Genomic DNA, 16059 nt, shown 5'->3' with positions numbered 1-16059 from the left:
ATTAAGGAAAATGGCTCCTGAAAAAGTAGCAAAACTACTTGCAGAGTGGCAGAACAACTTGTTCCTTACATGGAGTAAAGAAAGTGCAGACTAAGCAGTAATCAGAACTGGTGGTTGAAAACACCTCATGTTACCTTGAATGTATCGAAGCTGTGAAGTCAGCTGGATACAGCAGACAAGCCCTCGGGGGTGCTGTACTTTGAATCTAACTTGTTGCTGTATAAATAAAGGTTACATATTTTGAAGCTTTTACCACAGACTGCTGAATACCTACTCTGTTGTATACTCTTCCCTTGCAAGCGAATAAACGGAGAAAAGACAACTTTGAATCTTCTGAAGACTTTATTGTTGATTTGTGAACAAAAACTCTCTTCTCCCAATTAACTCAGAAATCTTCCACAACATCAAAGGAGAAGAGTGCAGCAAAGCTTTCTCTGCTGACTTGTAAGATTTCATGTTGTCTTTTACAACAGTTACGGTTGTCATTCTGAGCTTCACCAATAGATGGCAGATCTACTGTGACCAGGAATTTACCCATGACTTCAACATATGAGCTGCAAGTCACATCCTTTTACATACTGCAGCTGGCCTTAAAACATGCACACTGTTGCATTCAATTGGGAGATACTACTTCCTCATAACGTTGCATCTTGAACTTTGACCCTCTTGTTGTGGGATTGTGGGTCAGAATAGCCAGGAAAGCATGCTGGTTTGCATACTGCAAAATGCGACTGGACGCAGTAGGACATACTGGTATTTTATGCATACTGCCTTTAATATTCTATGTATTGGGACATACTACATTTATTTCTAGCACACCCAATAGTATGGTAGTAGAGTATGGTAGTGTGGATATTGGAATCAAAAGATGGGACTTGATTGTAGGAGAAAACCTCAATAGAAAGTTAAGCATATCCTATTACATTATGATAAAAAACATTGCAGACATAGATCTTATACTGACCAAAAAGAGTCATTTTGATGATATTTATTGGCATGAAATCATCATAAAATCGGTGAGCAAAATGGACACAGGACAAAAAAATTCACAGTAAAAAGTTTTATTGCTACTTGGCTTAAAGTTAATTTAAAAACAGCGTGTCTGCTTAAAACTAATGATAGCAGCATTTCAAATAAAAATACCGACCATCCTCCACTCTCAAAGTTTAAGGGGAGTACAATTCTGTCTGACACACAGCAAAAGTGCTCATTGTTAGACCTGTTCCTAAATAATACATCTTTTGATTAATAAACATAAAATGTATCAGTAATCTGCATGATAGAATAAAAAAACTCAAAATATTAGATATGCTCCATTTTGTACAAATAAATCATATTTTGTATGTACTCTATGCTTTTATGTTTGGATTTATATTTAGGGCATGCTTTCAACATTAAATACAGCTTTAATTAGTACCTTCAAAAGAAGTACCACAACAAGAGAGAGTTTTCTGCAGACTCCCAATCACTTTAAATTCTGTAGTGGAGAGGGAAATATAAATTTGCATGAAACAATGATGTACAAAAATAAACACCAGATTCTTGGCATCAAGAAAAAATATTCAAGCATTTCTAGAAAATAATGTACAGTACAGAAAGGAACCGTGAGATTAAACAATGGCTACTTTGGTCACATGTTAAACAACTGGAGCATTTCGGATCCGTTTCATTCACCATACCCACGCAGAATTACAGTCAATCCATTATTCACACGGGCATGCATACACTTACTGAACGTGTGCACTTAAGCTTCATTTTTGCAAACAAACAGACATTTCGTAATGTAGTGGTACAGGGAGCTTGTCAAGTTGTGCAGAGAGAAGATGATCCCTTACTGTTCAGAAATGAATCAGCAGTTTAAAAAAAACACTGTTGCCTACTCGAATGCACATACTCTCTATTTTGGTGCACAAAGGGGATGAGGAGCATTTCATCACTGGACCCCCTCCACTTAAGAATTAAAGGGAATATTTTAGGCCAATGCACTGTACCCTGCATGTGCTCCCTCTTCCTGTATCTACGCACACAGTCCGCATATGTACATGCACACTGATGGATCAATATTCAAATATACTTCAAGTTGGAAACATATATTGGACAGGACAGTGAGTGAATATATATGGTGTGAACCAGAAGACAGACGGAATGAATGTAGAACTATATAGAAAAGATGACCAAGATGATTTTGAATAGCATTAAATGTAGCAGTGCAATGCAGCCCAAACTAATTCAACTACACTGCAAATGAGCCAAAGCAAGGGACATACTCAGAAAATAAAAAAGAGCAATGCAACTTGCACACACAATCCCAAATTACACACATCATACATACTGTACATACACCAGTCATTATGTATTTTCAGACATATTGAGAAATAGGATTCTTGTAGTTTTAGGTGATGAAAATGAAAATGTATATTCTGATATACATGAATATATATATACAGTTGACACTTTGCATATTTGTATCAGCAATTCCCACCATTTCGTTTCAAACATTATGGAAAGTTCAATTTCTCCTCTCCGAACGTGCTCGACAGTTCAGTCTTCCAACTTGTTTCAGATGTGTGTCAATATTATTCACAATCACAATCTGTCTTTCAGCTTTTCTAGCTGCACCTTGTAGCGCCCATCCATGTTTCAGTGGCATCGGTCCAGACGCCTGACACCATGTGTCGGTCCCGGGTGTTTGGCATCTCCGACACTGCACAGTCTGATCAGTAAAGTGACTGGAAGCAAATGTTTAGCCGCATAATAAATGATGCTTTCCCATTCTTCATTTTAGAAAAAGAAAAAAATCAAAACGTCAGTTGGAATCAGTGTCTGAATTCTAAATAAGCACAATAAGGACAATACCGGGTCCTTGATGTGGATTATGGTAAATATTATCTTAGACTAATGCTTTCATTACATGTAATTATTATAGAGAGGTTTCAAAAAACATTTCCAGCTACGCCAGATGTCGAGGAAGCAATGAGCTCAACGTTTCAACTAAATATCGATACTGGGTATAAATAAAAAAACAATAACTGTATTGCCTCGTTTTCTGCCAGGAGGGGGGGCAAATTCATATTTATAGAGAGTAAGAGTAAAGTCAGCAGATAGTGTTAGTGTGGTTGAAAACATATATAGTGCTGTTTGTGGTGCTGATGTCAAAAATGTAAATATCATTCAGTAAAATCCGGATGTTACTGAAAGCAAACAAAAGAAACTTCAACAACAAAAGAAATATTTGTCACATTGAAAACACACCATGGAGTAAATGTGAATTGTCTTGATGTCACTCTAAGTAAGCACATGTTGTGTTGGCTATGTATTCATAGACAAGAGGTGATATGTTGGACTGAGGGAAGCCACAATAATCAAAGCACGCTATGTTGAAAAATATCTCATATATTAAACTCAAATATACATAACTCTGAATATAACTATTTTATATGTACAAAGTGCTTTTAACCATGAGTCAAAAACTGGCACATCAATTAAGGCTTCATCACTGACTTATCACTCATTCCTGTGGAGCAGAGAAAGGGCAGAGGGGCTTCTTCGATAAACAACAGCCCGGAGCGAAAGACCTCAGTCACAAAAAGAACATGAGTGGAATGAAACAAAGGGCTTCTCCTTTCAAAAATACTGAGAAGTGTTTACTTTAAGGCTAAAAGGGAACACGGAAAGGTCCAGCTATGCAACAGCTGTGGAATGCCATGAACTGCACCACTACTGACTTGGAGTGGCAAAAATATACATGTAATGTAGTAATCACTGACATGAGCAATTACCCAACTTTGGCCTTCTTATAACCACTGCAGCAGAGCTGCTTTCTCTTTTGGCACAAGGTGGGGAGGTTCAGGAACGGGATCCATAATATTTACCTGATAATTCAAATAAATAATGTATTTTTTTTTTACTTTCAGCTGAGATAAATATGATTAATCTTACAAATATTAGAAAAAATGGAAATGATTAGGAAGTCGTGATATTACCTGCTGAAGCGCTGTACGTGACTTAATGAGGAACAATGCATTATCTAGTTAGTAACGGACTGAACCGGTGTATTCTTGCTGCAGTACCTTATACTGTTGCTGCACGGATTCTTTTTTTTTATACCAACTGTTTGATCTGAACTCTAAGCATTGACCCCTGATCAGGAAATGGCATATATGCAATATGTGGAAGTGAAAAATAGAATTGTTTCTTTATCCCTAAGTTCTGCTCTTACATGTACAACTGTGGTTCAAACGTTGTGGGATTTTGTGACTACAGACCAGATTTAGTTCCGTTCATAATGGGCCAAGATAACACACCCTGGAAGTCATCTGGATGTGTTGCAGTGCATAAAAGAGCAAAGCAATATTTGCTAAGATGTAAAAATGACAATAATTGAATCTGCATGGATGGATGTTTACATATTTTGAAAGGGTAGCAGCCCCCAAAGTTTGGATACACTAAAATATACAAACTTAGTACCAGTGGAAATATCTTACAGTACATATAAATACTGCTTTCATCCTTCATCTCTTGACAAATAAAAAAAATAAAATAAGAAATGATATCCTGGGGTCCACTAATCTGTGACCATAAAACAGACTAAATTGAAATTAAACTTTTATTCCTCTATGCAGTTCTTAAGGAGACCATTTGATCATGCGCGGTCACAGATAATACTGTCATGAGGGTTTTTGAACTCGACAACACATCCGCTCTGTACAGTTGAATGACTTTGATATCCTTTTTGACAGCTATTCAAAATGCGTTGTTCTAAATAGCGATACTTTTCAATCTCGGTGTCAGCAGCTCAAGCACACCACGTCATTTGGCTGCTAGTTGTGAGAGTGTACTATATTGTATAGAACTAATTAATCCTATATCGACAATTCTATACATATTGTGTGGGAATGTTAAAAATAAAACCGAACCATAACGTCTCTGGCTATGTAAATGCAGTTATCTTGTCTTCACATCTTCCAGTCCTATGTGCCTTACAAGCATTTATATCGTCTGATTTCCTTTATAAGCCACAGGAAGAGGAGGAGAGCAGAAGCTGTGTCAGTGTGGGTCTCTTGGAGACACTGTCCCTCCTCCAAAATGAATTTAACAAGCTCACATCCCCAAAACACAGCCTGGATGTGGGGGAGCTCTAGGCTGAGTCGTCTGCAGTAGGCACTTTTTCAAGTTTCAGTCACAGGGCTTCTCTTCAGGACCTCTTCAGGACCACGGAGCCCATGGAGAGGAGGTTTGACCTCACTGAACACAATCTCTCATTCACACTCTCTAGATTGCTTGCTTTCCAAGTAAAGGGAAATGTTGCTGACATGTCTTAACACATGAGGTATCCCATCTCAAGTCAGGCTTGTTTTGGTCTACGATAGCCAGCCATCATTTTCACAACGTCATTTTATAAACTGGGATTTTAGTCGCTCCTATTTCTTCCGATAGTCAGACCGTGCACAGAAACCTTTTTTTTTTACCTCACCTTAATGCCGCAGCATTACATAGTGACTATCAAAGTCCCACAGGTTTGTCTTGTCCTCACAAAAGATCTGAATAGCAACTTGAACTGGAATATCCCCCATGTATCAGAAAAATCTCCACTTCTTCCCTGGAATGGCTCTTACTGTCACAGAATTCCAGCCGTATGACGCTCTGATGTGTCCCCCCTCTAGAGGGCGGTATCGTAGACTTCGTGCTGTAGGATGGGGACCGGTCCTGGACCTGGGACCAGGTTGGAAGCAAATGCAGGTGGGTGTGGATGATCCCACACAGGGTCTCTTAAGGAAGGGGGTATGGATGGTAAGGGGGGGCCTGAGACTAGAGGGCTCTGGCCTCTTAGCTGCTCCCTGACCTCCTGCTCCAGACTAGGAGGCACAATGAACTGGTCCTCAGGGTCCTGTTGTGCTGGGGCAGTGAAGTAGCCAGATTTCTTCTTCGGAGCCTCCAGGGCCACCTCAATGAGATTATGACTGTCCTCGGGGGCTACCACAGAGCCATTGGACAGTTTCTTCCCAAACAGGCTGGATGTGGAAGGAGACTTTTTGAGGTCTGCAATCTCTCTCCCACACACAGCCAGAAGGCAGCCGTTCGTAGCAGAAACCACCACGCTGTTCTGTCTTCGCATTTTGCCATTGGGATAATCAGAACCTCGCTTTTCAAGGTCCAGGTCTTTGGGGCTCACAGGGGCCCCTGACCGTAGTTGGAAAGCACAGCAGTGAATGTCAACCTCTACTTCCAACTTGCTGCCATTGGAGATCACACCCTCAAGTGGAGCTTCATCGTCACTGTCCAAGCCGTTGTCAGAGTGGTTGCTTGAGAACGTAGCGCAGGAGGGTTGCCGCTGGAATAGGCCTGGGTGGGTTCCTGCCCCAACTGAGCCTGGCACCATGATCCCACACAGTGTAGTAGCAGGGTGTAGGCTACAGCGCCTCTCTGGACGGGACGCAGGGCCAGAGGATGGGTGCTCGTCTGAGGCGGTGGAGCCCGCCTCGCTGCCCACCTCTGAGGCGGATGTCTCACTGTTGAACTCAGAGACAATACCGCTGCTGGATGACAGGGGGACCGGGTCAGTGGGGCCTGGGGTCACAGTCACAGGCACAGGCACAGCGACGGGAGGGGGACCCCGTGGTTCAGTGGAAGAGATAGGTGGCTCACAGGTACAGCTGTCCTCACCAATATGCAGGGATACTACTGCAGCCTCAATGTTGTCTTTGCAGCCATAACTCTGAGCGAGTGAACACAGCTTCTTGGCAGCAGCGCGAGGATCCCGCACAGCCTGCACAGTGCACACGGCCTCCTGGTAGGAGACTCGTTCAAACAGTGCTCGATTCCCCAGGATCAAGAACTCATCCTGAGTACAGAGAGGCTCAGTGTGCACCCAGGGCTTTGGAAGCACCCACGGAGACAGATATGAGCAGCCCAGCAGGCGGGAGCAGCATGTCACTCCACTCACTTTGTTATCCTGTAATACAGAACAGACATTAGAATTGTAGATGCGCTCATAGCTCATAAAATATGCACCTGAATATGAAGCTGCACACACTAGCCGTGCATTACCTCGGTAATAATGGCTTTGCTGAGTTTAACTCTCTCCATCTCCTCAGTGCAGTTCTCCAAGCTGTAAACCTTAGAGAGAGGTACAGGTCGGCCGTCCCGACACAAAACTGCCTGGCAGGTGCCCACATTGGCCACAGTGAGGCTAAAGTAGCCTCCTGGATCTGAAGGCTCATGGTGAATATAACACAGCAAGGCAGAAGCTCCCAGTTTCTGGCCAGCCATTCCTAGTTTCCTGTCCAATACAAAAACAAACAACAACGTTGCTGACAAACTTATAGAGTCACTGGTGTCAGCCTACAAAACTACAGCAAGAGTGCAATTGTACATTTTTACAAAATCAGACAAAAAAAAAAATCTGTTTTACCTGTGTGAGGTGAGGAAAGTGTTGCACATATACACACTGTCAATACTGGAGTGCTGCAGTTCCTCGCAAAGCACATCTCCCATGGTGCACTGCAGCAGCCGAGGCACTTCCTCATTGCGGTCTCCGTCAAAGATGCCATAACATGCTTCCACACCGTCTCCAAACCGGTCTACAGCCAGTACGGACACACACAACCTGTCCAAAACAATAGATCCACATTAACAAACAGATGACTCAGCACCTCCCATACAGAGGTAAAACGAATATACACTTCAGCATGCAACGCTGCAGCTCCAGGTTAAGGGGTGACAGCTGGAGGAGCAGCCAGGCAACACTGATGCACTTAACATTGTTACAGATATTAAATCCAATTGATTTATTAGGCCCTACTGCACCAGCTACTCTTTAAATGCCAATGATTCAGATATTGACTCCTTGGTCGACACTTGCTCTGTGCTTGTACAGCAACATCCGAACAGACAGATATACTACAGTACACCCAATGCACCAAAATAACATTCTAAGAGTGATTCTGTGCTTAACAGCACACAAGACACAAGGTAAAGCTTGCCACTTGACATAGAAAAGAAAGACACTGAATTAATAATCGAGTGTCTTACTTAGTTGAAAACAGATTTGTTGACACAACGGGTAATTGTCATATCATTCACTTGCAAATGACAATTGAAATACATGATGTCTGCAGTTATTGAAAATGAAGCCCTTTATTTTTGCAAACAAACAGAGAAAAAACACAGAAACACAAAGCAGTACTCACTTGTTCCGTTGCCCGCTCATTTCAGAGTAGCCGTGGTTCCATGGAGTGGAGGCACTCTGTGAGTCTCCTGCTGTCGTGGTGGATTTCTGGTCTAATTTTAGGGTGGTGATATGACTAAAAAAAAAGAAATATAGTAGATAGAATTGTAGAAGGTATATATGCAACATTTCCTCACACAGTTATGTTATATTATTTGTGTATTCTTAATGCTTCACATATATACGAAGGAACTGGTCTGGGTTATATTACTCACCTGAAGAGGTTGAGGGTTTTATGTTCCAGCATCAGGCTGTTGTTGCCTGTCAGGTCCAGCTCTTGCAGAGTGGAAGGCAGCGAGTCGGGCAGCTGGATCTCAGTCAGCTCATTACAGCTTAGATCTACGAGCTGCAAACGTACGAAACACACATGAGCTGACACGGGCTGAACATAATAATACACACACTGGTCAAGCAAATAAAATCTGACCTTGATCTCGGGCAGGTTGAGGATCTCTGGGAAGACAGTGATTTGGTTGGAGTGTGCTATGAGGGTATGCAGTCTCTTACAGCTGGACACAGTGGAGGGGATAGCCTTTAGCTTGTTGCCACTCAGATTTAGCTCCTCCAGCAGTTCCAGCTTACTCAGTTTACTGAAGACACACAAATCCAATGAGCTAAACAAGTAGAACACAAATGATCACTCACACTGATTGACATGAAAGCCAAAGTAGCACACCTGGCTGGGAAGGAGAGCAACTGGTTGTAGGCAATGTGAAGAACCCGCAGGTTCTGGTGTCCGACCAACAGAGCACCGCAGTTCTCATTCAGGTTGTTGCTCGTCAGGTAGAGCTCCTGGAGTGTGCTGAGGCTCTCCTCGGATGGGCTGCTGGGTGGAATACTTTCCAGGGCATTGGCTGATACATTTAAGTATTTTAGGCTGTGAAAGAAGACAAATAAACGTTAGTTTAAAGCCAGTCCTGTCTAATCTATAGTGGATATGGAGAAGCTGATGCTAGAAAGGTGAGATGCCTGAGTAGAAGCATCAGTAAAGTTTTAAGAGCCTTTTTCACACATAGTTCCTGGTAAATTACTGGAATAATGTTTCAGGCATCTCTATTGATTTTCCCTATTCACACATTCACTACATTCAGGAACAATTCTGTCTTGCACCTTCTCCCGCATGCCATGGCAATGCGGATAAAGAAAATTAATAGATGATTCGAGTTTCAACAAGTTTGCGAGACAATTCTCATCGTACTGAAGAGAATACTTCTAAACACAGACCGTAAATTAATTCCGAGCATTGATTAACATACTGTTGAACCTGCACCAAGAGAGACAGTCATTTAAGCTCCACTTTTTCTCATGTGATTGATGCTGTTGAGTCACGGTCTGAACGTATCACATACTGAACAGCAATAAAACCTGTCCTTCGGGCAAATGAGGGAGTGGACCTTGTCACGCTGTTGTTTCAAATCAGTCAGACATTTTTTAAAGTACAATGATATCTCTGCAGCCCACAAACATTACTGTTGACACCTCATTGGCCTTGTGGAAGTGTTACTTATCAACCTAGTTTCTGTAGCCATTTATTGTTTCTATCAGTCCTGAGTGTAACGGCTTTCCCTTCCCTTTTCTTCGACAACATATCAGGAAACCCATCCATCACAAAGCAGTCACTGCCATTACGTCAGACTGTAAAGTACATTAGAGCATTTGAACTGCTAATGGGTGTTAAGTGATTTACCACACAGGAAATATGAGGGAAAATTAAGCTCCAGTTACGTTTTGGAATGCTCCATTGATTTTCACCACAATCCCTGCATACTATCTATACTTCATCCCTAAAAAACAATGAGCTGTGATACAATAACTGTCCACCTCAACCAAACAGTGAACACACTGCAGGGAAACATTTCAAAGCAGAGGAACCAGCTGCTGAAACTAATCTAATCTAGACTCAACTAATAGCATAAATATTCTTGAGGACAGAATTAAATGGCAAACAGAAAGAGCTGCAGAGATGAGCGGGTTGAGAGACTGACTTTAAGGCCTTGTAAAACAGAGTCTCAGGGAGCTCGGCTAGCTTGTTGTGCTGGAGGTCTAGGGCTTCCAGAGGGATGTGGTCAAGTAGGTCAGGCACTCTCTGCAAACAGTTGTTCCCCGCCAGCAGCTTTCTCAAACTCAAGCTGTTGAGCAGTCTGTTGGAGGCCAGAAGAGACATTAGAGAGCCAGATTAGAACAAGAGGAAAAAAACAAAAAACGACCAACAAAAAAGCAACAAACTAAAGAACATTGTCTGCCTGTGCAGACTTGACTACTAGCTGCTAACTAATCCACCAACGACCTATTCAGCTTGGCTGCCTGCACAGACAAGCTCTGCGGCTTTTTATTCTCTCCTGAAACATCACAGAAGAGGAATATTATCTCATTTGCAAAAGCTTTTCTGAAGTCTCATTCAAATGCAAATGCCTGTGTTGCGTGTTTTCAGCGAAAGATTGGCAAGCACTTAAGGAAGGCCATATTATGAAAATATGAAAAGCAAAAGAGTGAGCAGTTAAAACGCATGACCATATGTAAAGGGGCACCTGATCTTATAATTCAGAAAACGATAGTTATCTGTTTATCACAAGAGGCTAAATACATTCAAATTATGCAACATTAAAGATAAAGTTTCAGCATAAAAGGTTCGGGATTAGTGACGGAATAAGGTCAGTAACCTGGAAGGAAGCTCAGACAGGAGATTGTGCGTGACGTCCAGCATCTCAATTTTCCTGCAGTCACACACCCAGTCCGGAAGGTACTCCAAAAGGTTCCTGTCTCAACACACACACAGTCACACACATAGAAAGACACACACAAACACTCAAACTGAGCAGAGTTGGCAATTTGCTTTTACTAGCACAGATAAGGAAACAGTTTTGAAACTGTGATAAACAGGAGGCCAACATAATATCCTCCAGGGTTATTTAAGCATGCATATGATCTTTATCTGCATTTTAATAAAAACAGTTAGTGGCTGCAGTCAGTACTTGAGGTTGACTCGAAAAAAAGGACATTTTGCAGATGTTTCTTACACTGGCAGGTGGTTCAAAAGCACAAGATAGCTTATTTAACCCCTGACATGCCGTAAGGTTTACGTTGCATACTCAGGCCTACAGCCAGCAGGGTTGAGATGCATCACAGTAATTAAGTAGAGTAAAATGTTGTGTTTAGGCCAAAGGTGTGTGTGGTTCACTATCTTAAAATAGTATGTTTCTTTCACAAATTTTCTAATATTTGACTGATGCAGCCTGAAAGGCAGACAAGTATCTAGACAGGCAAAGTCAAACTAGCATTGAAAAGGACGTTTATCGGGACTCGTTCCATTTGTTTAGCATCTTTGCCTTGTACATACATACAAGCTTCATGGGGTAGATTCCACCGAATATTTGCTTTTGTTAGGTATTGATTATCCAATTCTGTATAGAAATTGATTTACCTCCATTTAGCACTTTGCACAACTAGATTAATGAGCACGAAGATAAAGATACTATTTTTAGACATCAGAGCTGATTTTCAAAGATCTGCAAACACAGAGACCACAGACATTTCTTCTTCCCAGCCAGAACTCACTGTGATAGGTCCATGTATGTCAGCTGGTTAGGGACTGGATAGATGTTGACTGTTGTAAGGCCTGTGGGCAGATAAAAGCAGCAATCAGCAGCTAAACATCTGGCCCGATCATATGTGTGTTTATAAGATGAATGTATCACAAGGGAGAAGGGCCTGAACGCACAAACAGCAGAGAGAGGCAATAATAGCAGCTAGTTGACGCTCTGTTTGACTCACGGTTGCTGCTGGCATGAAGCATCCGCAGTGTGAAACCGCTGAGTGTGAGTGTCCCCAGCTGGTTGCGCTGGCAGTGCAGAGTCTCCAGGTTGCAGACTGAGCTCAGGTCCAGTGAGTCTAAGCAATTGTCCCGTAAATCCAGCTGGGTCACCTGACTCACTGCCTCTAGACTCTCACTTTTCACCCAGTGCAGCCTATTCAATCTGCATTTAAGAAGGAGCACAAGAGATGAAACATCACTGGGTATTCCTAATGGAGCAGAGGAGAAAGTATTAGATTAAAGGAAATGCTCGATACAGTTAAGAAACTCTGAAATGTCATACTTTCTTAAATTATAATAGTACTACAACGGTATTTAGGGTTGTTGCAAAATTTGCAGTGAGAGAACATCAGCATATATTACTGGAAGAATGTCAAAACTATTGAGGCATATATGGAAATTAATAATAGCAGTAAACATGTGTCCTCACAATGTTCCAGTCTGGTATATGTCAATGCAGTTTTAACTTTGGCCAGAATAATAGAGCAAAAAGTAAGTCTTATAATCTTTTAGGTCAATCAATGTGATTTAAAAAAATGACATATGAATCCCCAGGTTTCAACAAAAATCGACACACTGGAACCGATCTATTGTCTCTCCCTTTTCACTGAGGTTCAACTTCTATTAACTTTTTTGTCAGACTTGTCTATCCATATTTCGCAACCGACCTTTAAAAGCAAGTGGGCAACAAAAAGTAGTGAAATTCTGAGTTCAGGACTGTCAGGTAAGGATCTGTGCTGAGATCCAGGCTCTCCCTGACCTCATCCATCCTGTTAATAAATAACAATTCCTGTTTTATGAGAGCTGCCAGCCCGCTAACTCACCACAGATTAAATACATTCTGCCATGGCCAAACCGCAATTTCACTCCCAAGTTCCCAAAGAGGTCCCCTTGAGCAAGATACTTAGCCCCCGACTGTTCCTGTGCAGCTTGTGCAGAAGCCAACAAATAAATACGACTGCAGTTCTCGGCAGCTCACAGGTGTGAAGCAGGGCAATGCAGGAAGACATTTGTCTTCAGCAAACCTGGTATCTTAAAAAAATATGTTTCGTAAAATAAGGTGAAACTTAGAGGAGTGGCCGAGGTTCAGATTAGTGTTTGTGTCATATATCTACTGTCTATCCTAAAGGAAGACAAAAAAAGAAAAAAATAACTTATACTGGATTGATTGTGATTGGGGGGTCCCCGAACAGTGCAAGAAGAGGCCGAGAGCTGTTTATTCTCTGGCTGGCCTCTTACCGGAGGTCGATGTTTTTCAGGTGGCTCATTCTGGCCACAGTACACAACTCCAGACTCTCCACTCTGTTCCCAGCCATGGCCAGCTTGTCCACTGCACTCAGCCTCTCCAGCACAGCAGGGATGTGAGAGAAGTTGTTAAAGGACAGCCCTAGGCTGTTGAGCTGGGACAGGCCATCCAGATCTTCAGGTAGGGAGCTGAGATGGTTTCCATCCAAAGACAGTGTCTGCAGGCTTTAGGATAGGAGAGAAAACAGTCGTGTTTTACTTCAAAGCGTAGTTGAAATATCTGCGTGTGTTAAATAACAATTGTATAACTGAGCAGCATTCAACATTAAAGCAGGCAGGCAGGGTAAAAACTGCCGGATTTATCTTTCTTGACTTAATCCAATTGCATAACAAAATACTTTAACGTAATGCATTTCACTGAAAGCATTAAAACCTCAATCCAGATTTTATGAGAACATCGTGTGCACAAAACATTTGTGGTTTGCAAACCACAAATTTTGACAGATCATAAAACAGATGAACAACAGAACATATTACAGAGAATAAATAATGTTATGATGAATGATTTCTTATTTCTGATTGAATATTGAATATTGATGATACCCCACTCTGCTTCAGGGCAACACATTGTGTTTACTGTTTTGTTCATCTGTTTCCATAAAAATAAAATATCAACCTACAAACCACTTAAAATTTTGCAATGTTCCCTAAAATCTGTTTTTTGCTTTCACCAATGTTGTTATGGCTTACATATGATAGACAGAGTATAGACGGACACAATTAAGACAAAATATGTATATTTGCCAATCAATTAATTATCCTTACCTTTTGTGCCCAGTATGAGGCATGTTTGTGACTATATCAACTCTTTCATGCTTGTTTATACAAAGGTATTGTCTCCTTTTAAGGTGACCTAAATTGCAATTTGTGCAGCATTTCACTGTGTGGTTGTCTTTGGGATTTACTTCTTGTGTCATTACTTGTTGTACTTTTTCATATGCTTCTGCTGCAATTACATAATGCGGTTCAAATTGAATTTTGTGTGTACTGTTTGTACATGCATTTCCTATTGTATTAATGTACTGCAATGTATGTATGTACTGTAGTGTATGTGCATGTGTGTCACACCTTTGAAGGTTGCCTATCTCCACAGGGACTGTGTGGAGACTATTACAGGAGAGGTTGAGTTCAGTCAGGGTGAGGATCTCACACACACATTCAGGGAACACACCCAGACGGTTGTGAGACAAGTTCAGACTCTTCAGCTGAGAAAACCTGAAGAAAGAGAAAACAGCATGGAGGAGCTTGCTTGCCATATTCATTGTGACATCTGCCTAGTTCATTTTCACAAATATCTCGGGAACAGATGTGTTGTAACAGTGACTGAACACCTTATTTGTTGTTGCTTTCATATGAGTAACAGAAGGTGACTGTGATGTTTCGAAAGAGCGGTGGAAATACAGTTTGGCTTCAATGACACAGAGGAGCACGAGCATGCCAGCTGACCTGCTACGGAGGTCGACATTTTCAGAGCAATTTCTCCAGAGCTACAAGTTATGCCTCAGGCGAAGGCAGTCGGCAAGAAATATGATTGAAAAGACGATATATGTGGCACTGATTAACAAAGAGCCGAAGCTCGACATCCTGGATGAACGTGGTGGAAATTGGAAACTGTAGATTAATTCCCCTCAAGCTCACTTTGGGTTAGGGTTAGTTTTGTGCTGTTATTTGTTCTTCTGGCTTGCAAGATGTTATTAAGACAGCTTTAAAAGCAGCTGGAAAAATCAGTCAGTGTCTCGTTAGGCAAGATGGGGCATTGTTCACATTGTAAAAGGTATTCAAATCACCCCATTGGTGCGTTGTGTATGACCGTGTATGATGTTACCAGATTTAGATCGGCCAGTCATACAATGTCTCCTACATTTAATGAAGATAGTTTGAAATGCGTGTTTGTTCATTCATGAAATAGGCTGTCACATCCTATGATATCAGGTGGCTGTTTCAAATATAAATACATCCTAAGCATCGATTTAGATTCTGTGTGCGTGTGTTAACATTGCAACACATGTCAAAGAGACTGGGCTGTGATGAATGAGGTGGTGCGATGCCAGTTCTTCCATATTAACTCCACCTTCCTATTGTTCCCCAAGGTGCTGTGAGTGGTAGTGGTGGCTGGCTATCGTGAGTCACTGGTCAGGGTAGAGACTATTTCCTTTTATCCACGCATCCTTTTTCTAAAACAAACAAAAAGGCTGCGGCAGCACAAGGTGCACAAAGAGAAATGAAATGCACATCTTGTGCACCTGATTTAGATCACTGTCGTCACAAGTATTATCTCCTGTGCTCAAAGAAAATAAACGATGAAACGTAGTGAAATAACTGATGCCGGAGCACAGGGTCAACTACAGAATAGCACTAAAACAATGCAGCAGAGATTTTTCAATTGTGCAGAAATATACTCTGCACGGCAGACACATTCTGCTGCAAGGCTGTGATCCCGGCTAAAAATGGTCTCCTCCATCCCATGTTTGTATGAAACTATGCAGGTTAAGAATGTGTGATTACCTGGGGAGGTTGAGCAGGCCTCCAGGCCCCTGAAGGCTCATGAAGTTGTGTCTCAGGTTGAGGTGGGTGATATCCTGACAGTAAAAGAGATATTCAGGCACTACTTCCAGACTGTAGCACGACAGGTCCACCAGACTGACTGTCTGAGACACCACCTATACACACACACACACACACACACACACACACACACACACACACACACACACAC

At 41.8% G+C, this 16059-nt stretch overlaps 1 protein-coding gene across 2 annotated transcripts in view; it reads right to left on the bottom strand.

Annotated features, from left to right (window-relative positions):
- Positions 1-973: 973 nt before the first annotated feature.
- The window catches only part of phlpp2 (PH domain and leucine rich repeat protein phosphatase 2), a 34760-nt gene continuing 19674 nt past the window's right edge, over positions 974-16059 (bottom strand). For both annotated transcript variants that reach the window (XM_031846800.1, XM_031846801.1), the window contains exons 6-19: positions 15849-16003; positions 14412-14558; positions 13278-13508; positions 11999-12201; positions 11783-11843; positions 10888-10983; positions 10213-10368; positions 8904-9104; positions 8655-8817; positions 8443-8573; positions 8190-8303; positions 7412-7606; positions 7048-7279; positions 974-6952 (exon numbers count right to left, since the gene is read on the bottom strand). In XM_031846800.1, coding sequence (XP_031702660.1) covers positions 5660-6952; positions 7048-7279; positions 7412-7606; positions 8190-8303; positions 8443-8573; positions 8655-8817; positions 8904-9104; positions 10213-10368; positions 10888-10983; positions 11783-11843; positions 11999-12201; positions 13278-13508; positions 14412-14558; positions 15849-16003 — 3378 coding nt within the window. In that variant the 3' untranslated portion in view covers positions 974-5659. The remainder of the gene's footprint in view (positions 6953-7047; positions 7280-7411; positions 7607-8189; positions 8304-8442; positions 8574-8654; positions 8818-8903; positions 9105-10212; positions 10369-10887; positions 10984-11782; positions 11844-11998; positions 12202-13277; positions 13509-14411; positions 14559-15848; positions 16004-16059) is intronic.

This window comes from Anarrhichthys ocellatus, unplaced genomic scaffold (assembly GCF_004355925.1).
Source record: "Anarrhichthys ocellatus isolate YVR2014 unplaced genomic scaffold, GSC_Weel_1.0 scaffold6, whole genome shotgun sequence".
In the NCBI taxonomy this organism is placed as follows: domain Eukaryota; kingdom Metazoa; phylum Chordata; class Actinopteri; order Perciformes; family Anarhichadidae; genus Anarrhichthys; species Anarrhichthys ocellatus.
The sequence above is the reverse complement of the archived record's forward strand: the minus strand, read 5'-3'. Positions and strand labels throughout refer to the sequence as shown.